The following is a 23,693-nucleotide window of genomic DNA, read 5'->3' as shown; positions in this document are numbered from 1 at the left end:
TTATTTACGGTAGCCTCAAACATACCGCCGGTTTATATATTTATTATTATAACTCCGGTTGGGATTTTTTGCCAAAACTTGATTCTAAAATGGCGTTGGCGTTCGCCTCTGTAACTCTGACCCGAAGTGGAGCCCTTTGTCCCACTTTTGGCGGGCTTCTCCACAGAAGCCCTCCAAAGTGGTGCCACTCTGTCTGGGGTACTTAGGAGGGGTGGAGGGGGATTTAGGCACCCTGGACTGAGTTACCTTGGTAACTCAAGTCGCACTCCGTCCTGATTGGCCCAAGTGGTGAGCCGGCCGGCTCACCACTTAGCATGTTTGAGTGACAGCTAGGCTCGGTGAATGGGGGTTTGCTGCATAAAAGCAGGGCTTTGGGGACTGGAACTTCAGAAGTCGCCACAGGACCAAGAATCCGACGAGGGAAGAGCTGAGCCGACCTGCTGCGACGACACCACCCGGTGGAGTCCTGCTGAACCGTCTCACCACTTTTCCCAACGACCGAGGAGAACTCTTAACGGAGTGGCTCCTTCCCTTGACTGGTGGGGACAACCAGTTTTCACCTTCTTTTCGCTTCTTCGAGGTATCTCGTGGCCGCCTTGCCCGTGCCAAGCACCCCGGCAACCGGAATACCACACTTTTACCACAACCGCGAAAGTCGGTACAACCCTTTAACCGGAGGACTCCGCGGCTGGTTTCTTCCCGGGCAGTGCAACGACCTTCTTCTTCTGCTCTTCAGCGAGAACTTCTTCTCCCCTGACCGACGTCGAGCCTTGCTGCCACTGCCTGGAACAACTGCCACCGCTGGAGGATCCTTCCCGTCTAAGGTACCGTGTTCCGCCTGGCTTCCCTTGCCACCGACTATACGGGGTAGTTTTAGCCCCTGGCTTTCGAACCTGGGAGTGCCTGGGACACCCTGGCTAAACTTTCTAAGCCTCTCTAAACTCCGCCTGAACTCTTTGCAAGACTCTAAATCCCTAATAACAGTGTGATCTTGGGCACATTTTCGCTCTGTCTGCTCTAAGAGTGGGCCCTGCCTAGTGACTTTTGCTCACCTGTGACTTTATGCTTCTTTGAGCCTATTGAAAGTGTTCTTGACCTTAGAGTAGTGTGTTTCGCCTATTCCTGCTTTTTCTCTCCCTTCTTTGAACCTACTAGAGTGTCATCTAAAGTTAAGCACTCACCTCTGTTTGAATTATGTGACGTTAACCTAGAGTTGTCTAGATGGGAATAAGGGTTGGGACTGCTTTCCATATTAACTGTGTTTGAAGTGTTTTACTATATATTGCTAGAGTGTTTCCAACTTATGTGTTCTTAAAATAAATAACTATATACTTTTGAAACCAAGCTCTGGTCAGTGTTTGCTTGTACTATTGTGTTTAGGTACCTATTGTGTATACTTCGCATACTGCCTAACTCTTCTTGAGGGAAGTCTGACTGCTCAGCCACAGCTACCAGGTAAATCTGGGTGGTACAGACTGCTACCAAGTGGGTTTACTGCTATACCTGTAGTCTTAAATCTTTTGCAGTGTTCCCTAAGGGAACTGCACAGGTTTCTGCCTAACACTAGTGGACCAGGAGGTCTGTATATCAGGTGGATCGTTAAGGTACGGTTGTTAGATAGGGGAAGTTTAGCCGGGAGCACTTCGCATGAGGGACATGTAGGAGGCGTGACAAGTCTAATGGAAAGGCTGGTTTTGGAGATGGCTAGGCCGCCACCACGAGAGTTAGGTCTATCCACTCTGAGTATCTGGTAACTCTCGGGTATTGCTATCATAAGCTTAGGACCTGCAGCATCATGGAGCCAAGGTTCAGTTACGGCTAGTAGGTCTAGATTCTCATTGTGTAATGTGTCTGCAATTTCAGAAGCATGGGCTACTAGGGATCTGGCGTCGATGAGTGATCCAGATAGAGATAGTGTGCCTTTATTTGTAGGGTGAGGGGTAAGTTTGGTTTCTGGTTTATTAGCACTTGCAGAGTTTTTTATTTACTATATTGGTAGGATTCCGGTTATTAGGAGTGGGTAACACTGTACGGTTATTAGTGTTTTTAGGATCATAGAGCCGGGATAGTCTGGATCTAAGTCTCATATTTCTATCCAGAGGAGGGCACGTTAGGAGGGTGGCTAGAGCCATAGTGACTAGGAGGCCAAGTGTAAATGCTAAGGGTTGGGTTCTCAATTTGTCAAGCATGTTCAGGGCTATGCCGTGAAATCTCAGTTGGTGTTTTGGGTCAGGTCAAATTCACTTTATAGGCTAGTAGCAGGCTAGTATTAATTGTACATCAATTGCACTAGTGGGCTGGAGTAGGCTAAAATAAATTGCACAGGTGGGCTGAGATCAATTGCGCAGGTAGGCTGGTATCAATTGCACAGGTAGGCTGGTATCAATTGCACAGGTAGGCTGGGATCAATTGCACAGGTAGGCTAGGATCAATTGCACAGGTAGGCTAGTATCTATTGCATAGGTAGGCTAGTAAGAAGATTGCAAGGGTGGGTTGTAATGCATATAATCAGGCCTGGGACAATTGCATGAAACATTTGTATGAAACCCATTTTGGGTTAAGAAGGCGGCTATCTGGTCATACAGGTTAGTAGTATCTAGTTACAAGGGCTAGACAGCATTGTCATTCGAGTCGGATGGGAGTTGGCTGGCTGGTTCACTAGGTGTCCTTAAAGTTCAGGATTGCAATGTGGGCAAGGGTGTTTGGGCAGGTGGAGGAGCATTTGGCTCCACGTTCGTGTCAGCTCAGTAGTTTTAGATTGCTGGTAGGGGGAATAGTAGGGCCAGTTCACTGTCTTGCATGCAGTAGTACGTTTGCACAGCGGGCAATGATGAAGCAGGATTAGAAGTCAGGGTGGGATCATACCTTATACTGTCGCCGAAGATAGAAACGGTGCGCATAACAGGCGCAGAACAGGGCCTTTTCATGCCGGGCCTTCTTGTGTGAGGGCCGGCTTCCGCCTGCCGGCAGATGTTGCTGGAGACAAAAGGAGGCCCGTTGCTTAGCAACGGTAAGTAGCCTCGGTATGGCCCCGCGTTGCGCCGGCCATTTTAGAATCAGGCTGCTGTAGGAAACAGCTGATCTGATGACAGATTCGCGCACATAAATGCTTAAAGATGTATGCATGCTCGGGAAATGTTCACCAATACAACTGGGAGGCGCATCAAGGTCAGGATGTCTTATCCTGGTAAATTACGGTCCACCGCTCGCGTCGCTCGTGGAAGTAGCTCGATGTCAGTTAGGGCGGGAAGCAGGAGAGTAGCTGGTGGTGGTGGGGGAGAAGGATTCCTACCCTCTCCGTCTCGTGGGGCAGCTATAAGGAGTGAGTTAAGGTATGTTTTTTGCTGTATGTCGCTGGGTTTGTCCGATGTATAAAGTGCACAGTAAATATTTACAAATTGGTCCGTTATTTTGGGGGTGGTGCTCACCTTAATACCTTGTGGGTTAACGATCCCTTGGATTATTTGGGATGCTGCTTCAGCCTCTCTTCCATGTTAGCGTGTACGTAGTATCTCTGTTTTAACTTTTAGAGATTTCGTTCTGCCTTCCTAGTCTGAAGGAGGTGTAGGTTTCCCTTTGCAGCTTTCTACTGGGATCTTGGACCATTTTACCCATGATGTTCCAAAGGTCATCTTCAGCTCTGTCTCCAAGGCTCTCAGTTGCTTATGCCGCTGCACCCGGAGAGCTATCAGTTCCCCCTGAGCGTGGCCTTAAAGGCGTCCCAAACTACTGCTTCTGGTACCTTAGCTTCTGCCTCTTCCTTCATTACTCAGTAGGTGAGTACTTCCTTGGCGAAGGTCCTGCTCCACCACCCACGCTTTGGCTGTTGGAGATTGAGAGTTCGGGATATGGGGGGGCGTGGTCTGAGAGTGCAGTGCTATGAATGTCTACCTGGGTGATCTTGCCCAGGAGCGTGGTTGAGGACCAAATGAAGTCTGAGGGAGAAGGAGAGGTGTACGTGGGAGTAGAATGTAAAGCGTGGCTCTGAGCCCTTCAATGATGTCCACACATCCTGGAGAGTGAGGTGTTCCATTTTGTTTATTTTAAGGCACGTGGCGGTGGGGTGGGCAGTGTGCATGTTTTGCGCTCCTATCTTTCTTTGTGTCCCAGGCTAAGTTGAAGTCTCCCATCACCAGGATCTCCCCTTGACTGAATACTTCTAGTTCTGTTAAGATCGTCCTTAGGAAGCCGTCTTGCCCGGAGTTAGGGGCATATATTGTCGCTATGGTCAGTACCTTTGTGTCTATTCGAAGGGTAACGAATGGGTATCTCCCTTCTTTGTCAGCCTTTGTGGCTATTATGTGCATTGCCAGGCCTTGTTTCGTTGCGATTAGGAGCCCCGCTAGCTTGCTCTGGGCGTTCGCCTGGAATATCTGTGGATATCGCCTCTACTTCAGGGGTCTGTCGGCACACTTGATGTGTTTGTTGGAGCGCTTCTATGTCTGGTGCGTGATGTGCCAATAGCCTTTCCAGCGAATTCCTATTCACTGGAGTGTTTAGCCCCCTTATATTAAGCGTGAGGATTTTCACCATTCTATGTGATATTTCTCGTGTGCCTTGGAAGTAATGCCCAGGGAAAAGTTAGCAACAACCCTCAACTGAACGAATCCCGCCTTTCCCCTTGTGCGAGTCACAGTACCTATGTGTCTCCGAAGTTGAATGCCTGGGAGTTGCGCTCACAGGTCCTGCCAGGGCCTTCTTAATGGGTGTGCTAATACCCCTATGGAGGTTCCAAGTTCTTTCGGCCATATGCCGCCTCTGTCCACTGAGGCCCGGCTTGGGCGTCATGTTTGCGTGTTGATGCTATCAGTTCCGATGTCATTTTTCTTCTGGGATAGCGGCATCCTTATCTTTTCGGATGAAGTGGGCCCCGTAGCTGTGGCCTCCTACGGCATCTCCTTACTGGTGTCCATTCCCATGATTTAGGGTGCTGGGGTATCCGCGGCGTGTTCCGTGATGCCCGGCCGCCCTCATCTTGTTCTGATCTTGTGCTTGCCGCCTTCCCACTGGAAGAGGAGCCCAAAGGGGAATGTCCCTTTATATTTGATTTGTTTGGCCTTGAGCTGTCTCACCAATGCCCCCATTTCTATACTTTTTTGAAGGGTCGACTGTGCCAGATCTTGGTATAGGTGAATTTTCACTCCATTGAAGGTGATTGGTTCCCATGGGCGAGCTGCGCAGAGGATGGCCTCTTTTTGGGGGTACCTTGCCAGGGCGACCACCACGTCCCTCGCCTACCTGATTCTTGTCGTCTGGGGCCTGTACTATGGAACCTGATGATTGGGATTTCCCCTGGCCCTCCCATCTCCAGGAGGTTCGAGAAAATGTGTGTGGCCGTGGGCTTCAGCTCGGCGTCACTTATCACCTCCGCAGGTTCCGAATGCGTATATTCGACCTGTGGGACCTCTTTTCTAGGTCTTTCCATTGTATTTCCATGTTTTGGGTTACCCTGGCTAGGTCTTCCAGGGCCATGTCCATTTTGCGGGTGTCCTCTACTACTTCCTGTAGGGCCCTTTTGATGGTGTCTGTCTTCTACTCGAGGGCTGCAACACCTCTTTTTATGTCCATGATGGATTGTTTCATTTCCAGCATGAAGTAGGTGAATTGCATTTGAAACATAACTTTGAGTTTCTCCTGAAACTTGAGGAAGTAGGCTTCCATATCGGCTTTCGAGGCGGCCATTCTGGGGGGTGAGGTGCCCAGGTCGTTTTCAGGGATGTTCGGGAGCTTCTGTGGTTTGCCTTATTGGTCCCCGGGATCCGATTCTTTAGCCCAGCAGAGTTGGACGGGGTTTTCTCGGCCTGTAATAGCATGGGTTCTCTTGATGGGTGTTTTTTTCCCTTTAGCTCCCGGCATCGTGTATGTCTGTTGATGTGGGTATCTCCAACTACTTTTGCGCACAGGCCCACCCCTTGGCTTGGGCCTTTGTGGTCTCCACAGAAGGGTTGGTTGGTGGTCTGTGGACCTCCTCTGCGTCACCTGCATCTGGTGTTCTGGTGTGGGCCTACCTCCTGGGCCGCCCGTTGCCTTGTTGTCGCCCCTGAGTGTGTTATTTGGGGGTGTATTCTCGAGGCCCCGGCGAGGCCTCAGAGATCCTGTGGGGCTCCGGAGGTGATGTGGATGCTGGAGCTGTGAGTCTTTGGGGGACCCGGTTTTCTGGTTGGAATCCCACTCCCCTTGCTATTGGCCCGGCTCCCCTTTCCACTCCAGGGGCCCGGGAGTGATGCTGGTAATCCCTAGAATGGGGTGGGGGGGGGTTCAGGACCTTGAGAGAAGCCCGCACAGGCTTTCCGTGAATGTTTACTGTTCTGGGGAGCGGTTGCTGTAGCTGGCTGGGCCCCTGGTGCTGCGCGTGTTTGAGCCGTGATCGGAATGGCCCCGTTGGATTTCCCGGGTTGCCACACCGTGGGGGTGTGATGCCTCCCGGGGGGGGGCTCTGAGCGGGCCGGGTTCTACCTTCCCCCACTGAGTGGAGCGCCAGCAGCGGGGCGCTCAACAGGGGGCTGCTGCTGCGTTGGACTTCCCCTGTATTGCAGCCGCCACCTGCCAAGTGGTGGTCCGGTTCTGCTGAGGCGTGCAGATGGCTTCTCTGGTCCTTCAGATCTGGTGGTGGGCCATGTGGACCACTGGGGGCGGGGTGCGGGGGTTGTTCGCCAGTCCCCGAGGGAGCCGCAATGTCTCAGCGTCTTTAGTTGAGAGCCGGACGGAACCACTTGACTTTCTGAACTGTCCTGTATAGCACAGTAGTTTGAGCCGGTGTTCAGTCATTAATTCAAAAACAAAAGGATCGAATGCAATACATTTGAGTGAAAAGGACTGAAAAAAAAGACTGAAGGCCTTTTTTTTTAATGTATTTTTTTTTGGTTTTGGTATAGGTAAAAATGTTTTTGTCCAAAAAAACAGCGGTTTGGGGGGGACCCCCGCCCAAAAAAAGTGCATTTGGTCTTTTTTTTCTCTGTCTTTTTGACTCAAATGTATTGTTATTCGAACCTTTGTATCCGAATCTTTGACCCTAAACCGTTTGAGCCGTGTTCCCGGTTTGCTGCTTAGCTGTGGATTGTCCCTTTTTCACCCATCTTTTGCACCTCGTCTACCCTTTGAGATGCCTGTAGCTCTTCCGCTGCTTGTCTAGTTCGGAGGCCCGTTCACGGATCTCCGTGCACCCACTGGGTGCTCCTTACTCGCTTGGCGACTTGTGCCGCAATTCCTGACGTTTCTTTTCGGGTGCTTGTGAAGGTGCTTTTAGTTGCTGTTGAGGCTGGGAAAGCCGCTTCCCAATCCCTGCTTCAGTGTTAGGGCCTCTTCAGGGGACGGAGCCGACTACTCGCACATCCTCACCGTCTAGCCGCCATCTTGGAATCCCTATGTCACCGATTTTTTAATTACTTTTCTAACCTGACATTTTTAGGGGAACTTTGAGAGCAAAAGGTATGCAGGTGATGCCCAAGTCCAACGATTACATGACAAGACACATTGTGTAATGAGCAATTTGCTTTGTGTAAAATATATTTAGCTACACCTGAACAGATTGTGTCCAATGCCTTCTTATCCCCTTTGTGCCCTGCAGTCCAGAGTCACATAATTATTTTTTGGTTGGAGGAAAACTGTCTTTATTGATTTTTTGCTTCATCTGTCGGTCTCTTTCTGCCTCAAAGCCCGCAACTCCCTTGCAGTCTGCCAGTTCAGTGATGCCTGTGGAGACCTTCTTGGCCTCTGATTCAGTTGGAGTGATAGTTTACATCTTGTGGCAAGGGACTGGCAGATGGTCCGACACGTGGCAGTGGGTGTGCTTCTTTAAATCATTCCAGAACTTTTTAATATCTTCAACTTTGTAAATGGCTATTGCATGACCTGCAAACAGATGTTCCCCCAAAGGTTAGTCTTCATGCACAGTGGACATTTCTTCACTAGCGACCTGAAGAGATCGGTGTCATGCACAAAACTGTCGAGCTGACCCACAGCTCTTTATCTGAAAATGTGATCTTTCAAGCCTTCTCGGACATGGACCTGGTGGCACCTGATGGAAAGCGGTTGTGGGAGAAGTTTGTCACGGGAGAATGGAGTAGGCTGCTGCAGATGATAGTTATGACAGACAGGTATTGCATCACAAGGCTGGGCAGGACACAGCTGCAGCACGGGTGAGTCCAGATGCACAATTAATTATCCAGACCAGGGTCACAGTGCAGGTTTTTGCAGGCGTTGCCAGCTGTAAACAAGGGTAGGTTCTCTATGAAGCAGGAGCTGAACGAGGGGGCTCACACGTGGTTGATAGTGGATCTCAGGGGGCAGCAGTGTATCTCCAGTAGGCCTGTAGTTTTCTTGTTCTCTGCAAGGTTCTATTGGGATCAGGAGCAACTACCGGTTTCTTGTTTCTTATAAAGTGCAGTGCCTGATTTGCACAAGTGAGATGGGTTTTGTTAAGATGGATTTCCAAAATTGGCCCTGGTGGGAGAATTTTGGGAGACCACCCTATATATGCTAAACATGGAAAACGCAGAGAGGTTGGCCAAAACCCAATCAAGGTAAGTTAGGCGAGCAGTCAAGGCTTAATCTCAGGAAAAGTGTGAGAGTGGTCTAAGGCTGCAATGAGTCCACACAGAACCAACACCACTAATGATGGTTAAACAATAAGTATATAAAAATAGTTATTAGGCCTTTAATTACACACTAGACATATAAGAATCACAGGTAGGTATTGCTTCATAAAACCATCTATAACACATATATACATTCACAAATGGGAGAAGGGAATTGCATATGAACTAGTTACCAGTGTGGTACAGGCTAGTAGTCAGATGCAAGAAAAATAGGTAAAAATTGTCTGAATAAGCACAGGTAAAGCTTTCCTCAATCTTATGAAGTCCAACCCTAGGTTGGCATGAGGCATTGTGCACAAAAGTGACAAGTTTCAATATATATAAGGGTATTCAGATATGATGCAGTGGGCTGTGGTGGTGCTTTGGAAAGTTTGAAAAAGTTAAATAAGTATTTAACTAAATTCAGGTAGGTACCCCACTCTATCCTATTCACCAGGTAAGACCTAGGAAAGGATTGTTAACCCAGGTTCGACGACCATAGGCTAATTCAGAGGGAGTTAGGGTCAAGGGCTTAAGCCCAATGTTAACCCTGTGGTGGACAGAAACGGGTATGTTCACTTACACCCTTGACTCCTGTTCTTTCAGATACCAATACAGGTCTTCCGGAATCCGTTGGGGACACACTCTTCTGCGCTTGGCTCAGATGAGGGAGGCACAGGGGTTGCGAGTTCAGAGGTCACTTTAAGCATCAGTATTCAGTTTCAGTTGGTCGCAGTGCACAGAAATCTGTTTGTCAGCTTCCAGTTGTAGACCCAAAACACTGAAAGATGAAGACGTTTGCTATGCAGACACCCTCATAACACCTCACAGGATTGAAGGAGTGTTTCAACAAAGGTCACCACAGTCGGGCTGCGACAGGCGATCGTAAAGCAGCGAACACTGAAGCGGTCCCAATGGAGCTTCCCTTGGAGTTATACGGCTGAAAATGCAAGGAAAGTTGACTTGCGGCACAAGCTGAAGAGCTGCAAAGTTCCAAGGCTCTGCTCGGAACGGCGACTGCAGCAGCGAGGCAGCCCAGAACAGAGCTAGTCAGTTCACCGGTTGGTCCAGGGACACTTCTGACGACTCAGAAGGCACAGATCCTCCAGGGTGGGTCGAGACAGGTTGTTCTGACCAGTCTTGGCGTTAAAGCACAACAAGGGTCTTCTGGGATTACACAGAGGAGCAGGGCTTCTCTGAGCCAATCACTGGAGTCGATGCTGGTCAGCTGCAGGCGTCATCCACGGGTTGTCCGCTGGATGCTCTTCTTTGTAGAAGGCTTGGTTCCTATGCTGATCTGATGAACAGTTGCAGGAGCCCTCCTATAATACCCACCAATGGTGAGGATCTGCAACATTCGAACAGCCCAGGTTTGTCCAATCATGGACAACCACTGGTCATCACGTCTGTCCAGCAACAGACTTTCTCCACCAGATGAAGTGGACTGGGATCAGACAGTCCCAGCACCCTCCTCTGACTCACACACACACAAAGCCCCCTTGCCAGTGAAGGCCAAAGCGTTCCCCAGGAAAGGGATTTCTATATAAGACATTTCCTGACATGTGCAGGCAGGAAGAATGGCAAAGAACAATATGGCCAAAGAACAAGCGACAATCTCTTGGCACTGCCAATTTAGGATGTTGGCCACCTCTAATAGTCATTTGCGTTAAATGCAGAAGTCTTGGGGAGTTGTCAGTTTCCCCATAAGAATCAATAAAACAGGAAAGGGCAAATCAGAGGGCGTTACTGACCTCCAAAAAGTCAGGACAGAGTTCAAAACAAGCAAAAGATAATGGGGTTCCATAGAAATGTATGGTGGAAAAGGTGCAAAAAGAAAATATTTCTTAACAGCTTTCTATGGCGATAGAAATTCATGCATCACAGTGAAGTATATACTTGTGGGCTGACGTTTTATTGGTTAATCTATGGATTTGTTTCTGCATGTTCAGTGACTCTACAGTGACATGGATAATTTACATCTCTGCATTTTTAATATTCATCATAGCGATTTCAGGAAAAATCTTTGTGAATAGCCCCACCACGCAGACTAAATATCAGTGGGGCTAGTTCTTCGGATTGATTTTGAGAGGGAGGCTGTTCACCATCTTGGAAATTCTAAAATATCATTCATAAACAATCTAAAAGGTGTATGCATATTATTTTTTAAACAGTTGGATCGCGTGCATTAGTGTTTTGCAAAAAAATCATAAATTGATTAAGGAAGTACAGTATTTCTTGTTACAGATAACGCTACCTACCCCTGTCGTTGCAAAAACATCTAAGGGTCACCTCGGTTTGTATGTCCCCTATTATAGCGCTTGCATAATTATGGGTGCAGGATTTATTTTGTTTTAAGAAAAGCACATTTGCTTCCTTGAAGGCTACCTTGCCTTATGCGGTTCACTTGTTTGAAATGTGTTCTTTGAAGTGCCTTTCATGTTTTATTAGTATATAAGTGCAGTTTAATGTTTACAGATGCCGATTTGTATAATCTTTTCATAAATGTAAAGGTTTTTCTCACGTTTCCATTTTAGTGTGGAAGCACTTTCCATGAAGATGACATCATAATATTGAATGGCAGTAAAGAGGAAGTGGCATTACTGAAAACGAAAATGGAAGAGAGACGACAAAAGGCAAAACAGGAAAGGGTACTGTGTGCCTTAACTTTTTAACTTTTCCATGTAACTGAATGTTGGTGCCATCTGTGTATTGGAACAGTAGAAGGGTTATGGGTCCTGCCCACCGAATGTCTACAGCCACCCGAGTTCGCCTCGGGTAACCATTCCGGTGCAGTTCTCCCTATGAAGTGTTTCATAAAGCGTATAGTGTCTCCACTTTTGCTGTTGGATTGACAAGGACCCAAAAGATTTTAAGCAGTAAATTGGACAGCACCATTCCATTATTGAAATATGTTATGAAGACACAAGTCTACTCAAGCACGTTCTGCCTTGAGAGGGAAAGCATACAGAGGTTTTATTGGTGAAAAATGCGTCTTTTCCTCTTTTACTTTCTGGTCTTAATCCAATATACCCAAGTGTGAAATATATGTTGGACATTACATTCATCTATTTTTCCTTATTGACATTCTATTTTCTCGTCCTACTTTTATTCAAGTGTCCATCAGCCCGGAGGTAAGCCCTCGTTGCTTTTACAACTTCTGCTGATAACACAGCGCTTGAAAACATTTCTTCACTATATTTAAGTGGTCTCCCTGACTTTCACTTTAACTAGAAAGCAAGTGAATATCTGCCAGGTTTGAAGCTATTGCAACGTGGAAACCGAATTTGCTGTTCAAACCTACACGACGTGACGACCATTCCAAGATGGCCGATTCCGGCATCCTCTCACCTTCCTTCCTTGTTGCTTTGCCAGAGATGCTACCTTCCATTGGCTACCTTCTGATTCTTACAGCCTATCGGAGGGCGCCGGCAGACGAAGCCGGCACACCCTCAAGGCACACATTAGGCTCCGTCCTAGGCAGCACCGATTAGAGTCCCCGTCGGAGAGCCGGAGCAGGAGCTCCCCTCTCACTGCAGCACTGTAATCCAAGCAGCATACTTTTATTCAAGTGTCCATCAGCCCGGAGGTAAGCCTCATGGCTTTTACAACCTCTGCCGATAACATGGCGCTTGCAAACATTTCTTCACTATATTTAAGTGGTCTCCATGACTTCCATTTTAACATGAACCGAGTGAATATCTGCCAGGCATCCTCTCACCTTCCTACTTTGTTGCTTTGCCGGAGTAGCTACCTTCCATTGGCTACCTTCTGATTCTTACAGCCTATCGGAAGGCGCCGGTAGGCGAAGCCGGCACACCCCCAAGACACACACTAAGGCTCCTGACTGAGCTGACCGAGCGTGCTACGAGCTGCTCAAAACCCCTGAACCCGTGTGCTCGGTATCGCCCTCCCCACTCATACCGGTCTTCGCTGCCCATTAGCATCGGACTTGCAGCTCGTCTTCATCGACAAGACGGCCTCTGACGTCAGAGTCGACCTATGCCACGTTTAATCGGCATCTACCTGGTGAGACTATCATAATGATATAATAGTTTCTGAGGCTTGTGGCATCTGCTTAGATCACATGCTGTGCATAGGCCGACATCTAGTGGAAGCTGCAGAGTATTACAGTTTGTTTTTCGAAACTCGAAAATGGTCGTCGACACAGGGCGTGCCAGTAATACTATCCCTACTGTGACATCCACTATACCCATGATCACTCACGCGTCTAGGACCCTCAGATTGTTTTTTTCCGCCATGCTGGTCGGAAGCACTGAGCGGAGTTCCCTGACTTAGTCAGATTTCTGCAAATATTGTTATATATTTCCCTGTTTATTCCACCTATACGTCGAGTCTACGAACATTGACACTCGACGCCGGATCGGAGAAAAGTCAACCATCGAACTACAGCGATGGATTTGGGCCTCGGAAGGCCTCTGGCCTCGGCCCTGCAAGTAGGGAGAGTGGGGGGTGGCACATATCCTACACTCTGATTAATATAGGTACATTACTTATATTCCTACACTCCAAGCCCGCTGCGACAGGGTGCGTATGGAGGGTACCCCTTTTCAATTTTGCCCCAAGTGCAACCGCAAGTATCCTTGGGTTGACAGACACGCCACCTGTAACCTCTGCTTGCCGAGGGACTACTCCGAGGCGAATTGCAGAGCGTGCAGTCGGTTCAAACCGAAGACCCTTAAGGACCGTTTGACAAAGCGTTGGGCCCACCACGCCAGGCGACAAGAGGCCATGGCCGCGGAGGGTGCCTTCAGCGAAGGCAGCAACGCCGTACTTTCGGACGGCGAGGGCAATGTGGCATCGATGGACAGCCAAGCGCAAGTCCCCGTCCTCGGAAGGTTGTCCGGCAGGGCAGCTATGGGGAAGACACCCGGCGACACGAGCGCTACCCACACCACTTCCAGCAAACAAAGGTCCAACCGAGACTCGACGGCCACGTCGAGTTCTCGGAAAGAGGCACGTAGAGAACGGTCCACCGAGTCAGTGTCCTCTGGGCGTTCGCGTTCGAGATCGCATCATGACCCCAGGCAACCCTCCACTGTTGCTAAGAGTTCCTCGCTCCCCTTAGTGACTGAGGTTCGGTCGTCGGAGGACGACGCCGCACTCCAGGAGTCGGCGTCTGCAGGCAGCGCGAAGGCTGCTACCGAATCCCTTACACTCTCCAGAGACAGGGACTCTACCCCCGAATCTCGGTGCCAGGCATCGAAAAAGCTCTGACAGGGCCCAAAAATCGGGGAAACACTCTTCCACCCGCGGGGAGGGGGGAAAACAACGAAGTAAGCAGTCCCAGCCTACTTCCACTCCTAAACTACATTGTACTCCACCTAAACAGACGGACAAGTCTCAGTCTCTTGTCCCTAATGCCCCTGTTCAGGCCAGTAGGTCTAGTCAGGATAAAACAGGGAAAGCACTCCAGAATAGTTATTCCCAGTTCAAGGGACTGGTCCAGTGATGACATCGACAGAGTAATGTCAAGGATGTCATCATTGGCAGATTTCTACCCCAAAAACCCGGAACACTTTCTCTCTTATACCCCAGAAGGGTCAACTCCCTTAGGCTCTAAGGATCCTATACCCCCAAGTAAGAAGTCTCGGGGTGAAGCACCAACTCAGTCTTCAGACCCCTTCTATATACAGCCCTATTCTCAGTATCAGGAAGATCCATCCTTTGGTGAGGATCCAGACGTGGGCATGTTCGAAGAACAAACTGGGACGGGCTATTATGGGGATGATGAGGACCAAGAGGAGGAGGAGGACGATGACCCAGATACATACAGGGTAGATTCCCCGGTAGAGAAAGAGCCCGCTGTTACCGACTCCCCTGTCGACAACCAGCCTCTCCTAAATGAGGTCCTCTCGAGAGCGGCACAGCACTTCCACATTGACACCCTAGGTGCTCAGGAAAGGAGGGACTTTGCAGAGGAATTGGTGGGAGAAAGGAGACCTGTTGTTCAGGCCATCCCTATCCTTAAATCAATACAAAGGAGGATAGACCCTTCCCTTGTTAACCCCAATCTCACTAGGGCAGTAAACCCCAGAATTGAAAAGCTTTTCAGGGCAGCCCAATCTGACCCACTGTACATAAGGGGACATCTCAAACCCGACTCCCTGGTTGTTACAAACACCCATAAGAGGGCAGGAACACCCTTATCATCGTCCGAAGCTCCCCCCAACAAGGAGAGAAAGATTATTTATGGCTTGGGCAGGAAAGTAGCCTCCAATTCCGCCTACCAGGCAAGGATTGCCAACTCCACCACCCTGCTGGCTAGTTACAACTGCCACCTGTGGGAAGAAGTCGCGGCTCTCATAGACTCCGCCCCAGAACCCTTAAAGAGCCAATTGGCACGAGTTTCGGCAGAGGGGAGAGCCGTGTCAGGTTGCATTTTAAAATCAACCTTTGATGCCGCGGATAACGCCGGCAGATTAATTGCTGAAAGCACGGTCATCAAGAGGCATGCTTGGCTATGGCAGTCTGGTTTCAAGGCCGAGACTCAAGCATCATTGATAGATAAGCCGGTGGAGCCGGATCTATTGTTTGGAAAGGCGGTCGAGGACGCGCTGAAGAATGCCAAGGACAAGTACGAGACACTCAAGTCCCTAGGGCAACTAACCAACAAACCCCCTAACCAAAGAGGGAATGGCAATTTCCGTCGGCCTCGCGGACAAAACTCCCAAAGAGGCTCAAACTATTCCCAAGGCCAGGGTACTCCATGGAACACTAACCAGCAGTCTACCCAGAGTTATGGCTGGGGTAACAAAAGAGGTCATGTTAGGGGTAGAGGCAGTCCCAATAAAGGAGGGGGCATGCCTCCATCAAAACAGCGACGCTCCGTTCAGGGTCCCTTCTCACGCATCCCCAGTAGGGGGACACATTTCCATCTTCACCCAAGCTTGGGAAAGGGATCACATCAGACAGATGGGTGCTGTCCACAGTGTCTGCAGAATACTGCATAGAACTCCTAGAGCGTCCCCGAAACAACCCTCCAATACAAAGAATACACTCCTTAGACCACCAGAAGATCCTACTCGAAGAGATCGAAAATCTTCTCGCAAAGGACGCGATAGAACTCGTCCCGGGACACCAGGTAAACAAGGGTATTTCTCCAGCATGGGGTCTGGCATGGATTCACATGCTCATGAATATTCCCCGTCGTCAGGCTGGGAATCCTCGGTAAAGAAAAAACCAGTATCAGTTTCGTTTCTGATCTGTCTTTCGTAGTAATAACCAATCACTGGTCTCTGCGTCATACTGACCACAGCCAATGACTGCCCTCTACCTAAGCACCGCCTCTAGCAGCCATCTTCAGATTTTTACCGCACGTTCATGTGTTGGGATCCTCGTGCTATTGCTCTCGAGCGTTAGTGCTATTTTTCGCGCTTTTTCACAAAAAACTTCGATTCTTTCGGTCAAAAGAGCCTCAAGCTCCACCGATCCTACATCCGATCAACGGGGACCCGTGTCGGATTCATCTGTGCCCCTCAAGGGTGAAGATTTCGTCGAGCTACACTTCGGAGGACTCCAGAAGCTTCTCAGGCCCGGTCTCGGAGATGGCCCAGGAGAAGGGAAGCTCGACGCCCGGAAAGCTGTTCAGGGTCTGCCCTGGATGCCAGCTGCAGAACGTCTTCAAGGAAGACGAACACTCTTTCTGCCTTTACTGCCTTCATGAGGACAAGACGCACGTGGAGAAGGACTGTGCGTTTTGCGGCAACATGTCAGAACGGACCATGAAGGACCGCCATCAACGTCTCGCCAACTGGCTGGAGGGTAAGAGCCCGTCTGGCGAGAAGAAGAAGAAATCCGAGCGGTCTTCTAAGACCTTTGAGGGCGCCCCGGCGACGGGGGCCCAACATAAGGCCAAGCACCGCGAGTCCGCTGGCACCGGGAGCGCCGAACGGTCGGGCTCTACGGGCGCCAGGCAGGGCGCACCCTCCCCGGCACCATCAACCACGAGCCAACGCTCTGGGTCGGGTAAGAGGAAGGCCGAGCACCCGGCGAAGCTCCTGGAGAGGCCCCGGTCGAGCTCTAAGGCAGAGGAGGAGCGTGGCAGTGCCCCCTCCCTCAAGGATAAGGCGGTGAGCGCACCTAAGGTGGTGAAGGCCTTGATCCATCCGACCAAGCCCTCTATCGAAACGGTCGCGGCGGCCCTGGCTCAGCCTGTGGTGGCTGCACCAGTGGTGGCGACCTCAGGGCCCAGAATCTCCCTGCCTCCTCGGAGGGAGTCTTCCTTTGTGCCCATCGATAGGACCCCCGTGAAACCCTCCGTGGGGAAGAAGAAGGGGGGGCAGGGCGTCGTCGTAGATTCGGCCTCAACCTCAGAAGAGGAGCTGATCGAGGTCTTAAGCCACGGCCTTGGCGTGGAAGAAGGCCAGCCCGTCGGAATGGACCCCGACGCAGGTGACGACGACGACATCGTCGAGGATACCGACGGGGCCCCTGCTCGCCCGTCGGATTCCCCTCTGCCAGCGCCGCAAGACAACTCGGCGGCCATTTTGTTGGCCATACAGTCCTTATGCTCCGAGATAAGGACGAGGCTACCGTTACCGACGGAGGAACCTCTCCCGTCGGGGGATCCAGAACCGGGACCTTCTGGTGTTCCCCCTACCAAGAAAAGAAGGATCCATCCACCACCTCCTTTTCAACCGTCGCGCCCCGTCCAGCCCTCCTCCCCGTCCACCCGAGGGGATGATACGGGGACTGACACGGCAGCGACGGGTACGGACGACGAGGCATACGACGAGGATTTTCCGTCGTCGCCTCCCACCAGGGCTTCTCCGCCCGACGAGATCGGATCTTTCCACTCCATGATCTCCAGGGCTTCCGAGCTTTTCCAACTCTGCCCTGAGGAGAAGAAAAAGGAAGGCTTCCTTTATCAGCGGCGCGAGGCCAAGAGGAAGACGGTCCTCGCACTGCCTCTGTTGGACGACATTTGGGATGAGGGCCTTTCCCTCCTCAAGAACCCTTCCACGACGCCAGCTAGAAGAGACCGGTACGAGAAAAAGTACCGGGTCCCGGACACGGCCCCCCTATGCCTCCGGGCGCAGCCTACCCCGGACTCCGTCGTCTCCGCGGCAGCCAGGAAGAAAGCGGGGGGGGGGGTGCGACCTCCACATCGACTTCCCCGCCGGACGGCGAGGGAAAGAAATTGGATGCTATGGGACGTAGAGTCATCTCGTCGGCAGCGACGACGATTAAAGCGGCCAACGCCTTGGCTATCGTGGCCCGCTACGACAGGGAGCTCTGGTACAAGATAGCTCCCCTGCTGGATTTTCTGCCAGACGACAAGAGGGCGGAGGCCCTTGAGATCCTGCAGGAAGGTGAGGTGGCTTCGGACCACGCCATCACCGTGGCGACGGACATCGCCGACACTGGGTTCCGCCAGCTGGGCAACGGCGTTTGCCTTCGACGTCGTGGATGGCTCAAAGCTACGGACTTTCGGCAGGACGTCCAGACCAGAGTCCTGGACATGCCCTTCGACGGGAACAACCTGTTTGGGAAGACAGTGGACGATTCCCTTCAGGCCATCAAGGCGGATACTGAGACGGCCCGGGCCCTTGGAGTCCTGCAGCAACGACGGACGCCCTTTCGGAGTGGCGGAGGCAAGGGCGCCTCCAAAGGTTCCGGCGGCGGTTTCGCTTCCTACCGTCAAGCGGCCCGCTCGTCGTCGCAAGAGGCCTACAGAGGACGAGGCAAGTCTAGCGGACCCCGCCGTCGTTGCCAAGGAGGTCAAGGCGGCAAGGCCGCGTCCAAGCAGGATTGAACCGGCCGTGGGGTCGGGCCCCCACCGAAGCACCCCGGTGGGAGGCCGGCTGGCGGGCTTCGTCAGCGTGTGGGAGTCCATCTCCACCGACCGTTGGGTGCTGGACGCCCTGGCCCGGGGCCACGCGCTCGAGTTTCAAAGAAGGTGCCCGCGCGTCCCCCCCGTGGCCAGGAAAGAACTTCACGTCCCTCAACTTCTCCTGGAGGTAAAGGCGATGCTCAGAAAGGGCGCCATCGAACTCGTCCCGAAGAGGCTTCGGGGCTCCGGAGTCTACTCGCAATACTTCGTGAAGAAGAAGACGGGAGGATGGCGCCCCATCCTAGACCTGCGACGTCTGAACAAGTTCATCAAGGCGCAGAAGTTCCGGATGGTCACCCTCCAGCACGTCCTGGGTCAGCTGGAGGAAGGAGACTTCCTATCGTCGTTGGATTTGGAGGATGCCTACTTCCACATTCCCATCCTAAAGGGGCACCGAAAATTCCTCAGATTCGTGGTCCAAGGGCGTCATTACCAGTTCAAAGCCCTTCCCTTCGGACTACGGTCGGCACCCAGGGTTTTCACCAAGTGCCTCGCACCGGTGGCGGCGCAGCTGCGCCGCGAGGGGATTCACGTCTACCCCTACCTGGACGACTGGCTCATCCGCGCCAAGACGAGGGAGCTCGCCGTGGTCCACACGGCAAGGACCGTCCAACTCCTCACGGACCTGGGATTCTCCGTGAACTACGCCAAATCCCACCTGGTGCCCGCGCAAGTCGCACTGTTTCTGGGAGCGAGGCTCGACACAGTGTCCCTTCTGGCCTCCCCGTCGGAGGAGAGGACCAGGACCATCTTGGGCAAGGTGCAACGGATGTTGGTGGCCGACGCGGCCAAAGTGAGGTCCATCAAGTCCCTCCTCGGGATGATGTCTTCCTGCATCTACCTCATTCCCATGTGGAGGCTCCGGATGCGCCCGTTGCAAGAATTCCTGGATGCGCGCTGGATCCAGACGACGGGCAGCTTCGAGGAAAGGATCAAGCTCGACGAGAGTTTCCGACGAGCGATACGGTGGTGGGGCACCCGCGCGCATCTGACGGCGGGCATGGACTTCCAGACCCCAGCCCACCAGGAGACTGTGACCACGGATGCCTCCCTGGAAGGGTGGGGAGCGCACATCGAAAATCTGCACGCAAGGGGACTCTGGCTCCCGACGGAGAAGTCCCTGCATATCAACGTCCTGGAGCTCCGTGCAGTGTTTTGGGCCCTCAGGTCCTTCCTTCCGTCCCTCAAGGGCAAGGTGGTGAGGATCTTCACCGACAACACCACCACCATGTTTTACATCAGGAAACAGGGCGGAACCAGGTCCCCAGCGCTGTCCAAGGAGGCGCAGGACCTGTGGCATTGGGCCGTCGCCCAAGGGATTTTTCTGGTGCCGTTTCATCTGGCAGGGATAAAAAACACCATCGCCGACTCACTCAGCAGGGAGCTGCGCTCGTGCCACGAGTGGGAACTACGGCAGGATCTGGTGGATCGCCTCTTCCGACGGTGGGGCACACCCCAGATCGACCTGTTCGCGACGGCGACGAACGCCAAGTGCCGGAGGTTCGCCAGCAGGTTTCCCCAGACGAGGAGCATGGGCGATGCTTTCTCGTTCCCCTGGGAGGGCCTGTTCCTCTACGCGTTCCCTCCATTGCCTCTGCTAATCCGGCTCGTCAACCAGCTCAAGAGGTCACGGTGCAGGATGATCCTCGTCGCACCTGCGTGGCCGAGGCAGATATGGTTCCCGGACCTTCTGGACTTGTCAGCGTCCCCGCCGATCAAGCTGCCGGCGGACGCGGATCTACTCTCCAGGGTAGGAGGCGCCATCCTCCACCACGACCCGAAGTCGCTGAACTTGCAGGCCTGGCTCCTGCAGCGCTAGAGTTTGGAGGATACGACATACCGGCCGATTGCAGAGAGGTTCTTGCAAAGGCCAGGGCGTCCTCGACTCTTAAATGCTACGGACACAAATGGAAGAGGTTCTCTGTCTGGTGCCACGCACAGAAGATTAACCCTCTACGGATTACGGCTCCCCAAGTACTGCCGTACCTGCTGACGCTGGCCAAGGCTGGTCTGGCACACGCGTCCATCAAGATTCATCTTGCTGCGATCTCCCGATACACCAGAACCACGGGGCGGACGTCCTTGTGGTCTCATCGTCTGGTGAAAGAGTTCATGAAGGGACTGTTCAGATCGTTCCCGCCGGTGAAGGCTCCGGCCCCGGCGTGGGAGCTCAACGTGGTGCTGTCCAAGCTCATGGGACCTCCGTTCGAGCCTCTGCACTCGGCCCCGTTGAAGTTTCTATCGTGGAAAACAGCTTTTCTTGTGGCCATCACCTCCGCACGACGAGTGGGAGAGATCCAGGCCCTTTCCTGCAAGGCCCCGTACTTGACTTTCCACGACACGAGGGTAGTGCTCAGGACGCACCCCTCCTTCATGCCCAAGGTACCGTCGGACTTCCATCTCAACGAACCCTTGGTGTTACCTGTGTTCTTCCCGTCGCCTTCGTCGCCGGCTGAGAGGACTTTGCACTCGCTGGATGTAGCTAGAGCGCTGAAGTTCTACGTGGACCGCACGAAGGGTTTTCGGAAGACGTCACAACTCTTTGTGAACTTTGGACCTGTCAATCAGGGGAAGGCTCTCTCGAAGGCTTCCATCTCCAGATGGCTCTCCGGCTGTATCATGTACTGTCACCGGTTGGCAAACCGACCGCTGCCTGGCCGTCCGAGAGCCCATTCCACCAGAGCGATCGCAGCTACCACGGCGTTCCTATCTGGTGTGCCCCTGCTGGACATATGCAGGGCTGCTACGTGGAGGTCGACGCACACCTTCACGAAATTCTACTGCGTCGACCGGGATTCCAGGGAGGAGTCCAGGGTCGGCCAAGCAGTGCTGCGCAACCTGTTCGCCTGAGGTGAGCCTGGTGAGGAGGTAAGATGCTTAATGTTGAGTTGATGTGTTGCTTAATGTTGAGCCTTTGCCACCTCCCGTGGTTGTGCATCTGTGTACTGCTATGTATTCTTTATTCATGAGCATGTGAATCCATGCCAGACCCCATGCTGGAGAAGGAACAAGTTACTTACCTGTAACTGTTGTTCTCCAGCATGGGTCTGGCATGGATTCACATGCGAACCCTCCCGCCTACCCCTCTGCGGCTCTTCACTTGGTCATACTGCCACTTCACGTGCTTCCAAATCTGAAGATGGCTGCCAGAGGCGGTGCTTAGGTAGAGGGCAGTCATTGGCTGTGGTCAGTATAACGCAGAGACCAGTGATTGGTTATTACTACGAAAGACAGATCAGAAACGAAACTGATACTGGTTTTTTCTTTACCGAGGATTCCCAGCCTGACGACGGGGAATATTCATGAGCATGTGAATCCATGCCAGACCCATGCTGGAGAACAACAGTTACAGGTAAGTAACTTGTTCCTTATTCAACTTACTTCCTTGTGCCAAAAAAAGATTTGACAATGCGCCCAGTATTGGACTTACGGCCTACAAACAAGTATGTCAAGCCCCAAAAATTTCTCATGACTACTCTCCAAGAGGTAATTCCCCTCCTAAAAAAGGGGGATTACATGGCAATATTGGATATGAAAGATGCCTATTTTCATATTTCCATGTTCCCAGCGCACAGAAAATATCTGTGCTTCAAGGTGGACAGTCGGCACTACCAGTTCAAGGTACTGCCTTTCGGAATAGCCTCTGCTCCAAGGGTATTCCCCAAGGTACTGGCGGCGGCACACCTACGCAGGGAGGCAATCCCAGTGTACCCTTATCTGGACGACTGGCTCATCACGGGGGAGACCCCAGTAATTTGAAGGACAAACATTCAAAGAACTATCGACGACCTCTTCGAATTGGGCTTCTCCAGAAACGAGAAAAAATCAAGTCTGGTGCCCAGCACCTCCAAGCAGTTCCTAGGAGCTGTTCTAAATACTCAAGAGGGGTTGGCTTTTCCTTCAGAGGAAAGAATTCGGAATATACTACTGCAAATTCCGCAATATCAAACTGGTCGCCAGTTAACAGTACGCAAAGCAATGCGTTTGCTGGGCATGATGGCGTCATGTATTTACCTGGTCCCCCACGCGCACCTGCGCATGCGTCCCATGCAAGAATGGTTGGCGAAACTGTGGTCTCAGGCAAGTGGTTAGTGGGACGATCTAGTGGTCGTTTCGCCAACACTTGTACAAAGCCTCCACTGGTGGACAAGAGACAATCTATCCAAGGGGAAACCCTTTTACGATCCCGAGATACAGGCGGTAGTCACGGCGGACGCATGCCTGACAGGATGGGGAGCTCACCATCTCCACCAGATAGCTCAGGGTCTCTGGTCTCACATAGTGGCCAAGAATCACTTCAACCTGCTAGAGCTTCTGGCAGTTTTCAGAGCACTTCAAGCGTTCGAGCCCCACCTGCTGAACCTGTCGGTGCAGATCCGGACGGACAGCACGACAGCCTTGTTCTACCTGAACAAGCAAGGAGGGACTCGTTCGCCAAATCTGTCCAGACTTGCCCAGAAAATCTGGATATGGGTACTCAGACGGAACATCTTTCTGTCATCTCAACATGTTCCAGGGGATCTCAATTCTGTAGCGGACGCTTTGAGCAGAGATCCCCTTCCGGAGGAACACGAATGGTGTCTACACAGAGAAATCGTAGAAGATCTCTTCTCTCAGTGGGGTTTCCTCACTATAGACCTATTCGCCACAAGCGAGAACAGACAGTGCCCAGGATTCGCATCCAGGTTTCCCCAACCAGACTCCCTGGGGAACGCCCTGTGGATGAACTGGTCAGGGATGTTTGCGTACACTTTCCCACCAACTCCTCATCAGGAAGGTGGTGAACAAGATGAACAGAGAGTCGATGATGCTCGTCCTAGTTGCTCCCATGTGGGCGAAACAACCGTGGTTTCCACACCTACGCAGACCCTCGGTGTGCGATCCCATCAAACTCCCGGGCTGGTACAATCTTTTGTCCCAGCACCAAGGTCAGAAGGTGCATCCTCTACCCAACTCCATGAACCTAGCAGCATGGCTCCTGAGGTCATAGAGTTTGGACATCTCAATTTACCACAGAGGTGTATGGACATCCTAAAAGAGTCTAGGAAACCGAATACGAGTCATTGCTACTTCGACAAATGGAAGAGATTTGTTATCTGGTGCCAGAATAAACAAATCAACCCAGTTGATTGCACTCCTTCCTCTATCGTGACATACATGCTCCACCTGCTGGACGCAGGGTTGGTTTTCAACTCACTAAAGGTACACCTGGCAGCACTGTCAGCGTACACCACCTCACATAGCAAGGTGTCCTGGTGGAAGGT

At 51.8% G+C, this 23,693-nt stretch overlaps 1 protein-coding gene across 1 annotated transcript in view; it reads left to right on the top strand.

Moving 5' to 3' along the window:
• RTF2 (replication termination factor 2) overlaps window positions 1-23,693 on the top strand; it is a 766,115-nt gene that overhangs the window by 497,483 nt on the left and 244,939 nt on the right. Inside the window, exon 6 of the mRNA XM_069651115.1 lies at window positions 11,111-11,224. Within this exon, the coding sequence (XP_069507216.1) occupies window positions 11,111-11,224 (114 nt within the window). The remainder of the gene's footprint in view (window positions 1-11,110; window positions 11,225-23,693) is intronic.

This window comes from Ambystoma mexicanum, chromosome 3p (genome assembly GCF_040938575.1).
Source record: "Ambystoma mexicanum isolate Mex_15411 chromosome 3p, UKY_AmexF1_1, whole genome shotgun sequence".
Taxonomy (NCBI): Eukaryota; Metazoa; Chordata; class Amphibia; order Caudata; family Ambystomatidae; genus Ambystoma; species Ambystoma mexicanum.
The sequence above is the reverse complement of the archived record's forward strand: the minus strand, read 5'-3'. Positions and strand labels throughout refer to the sequence as shown.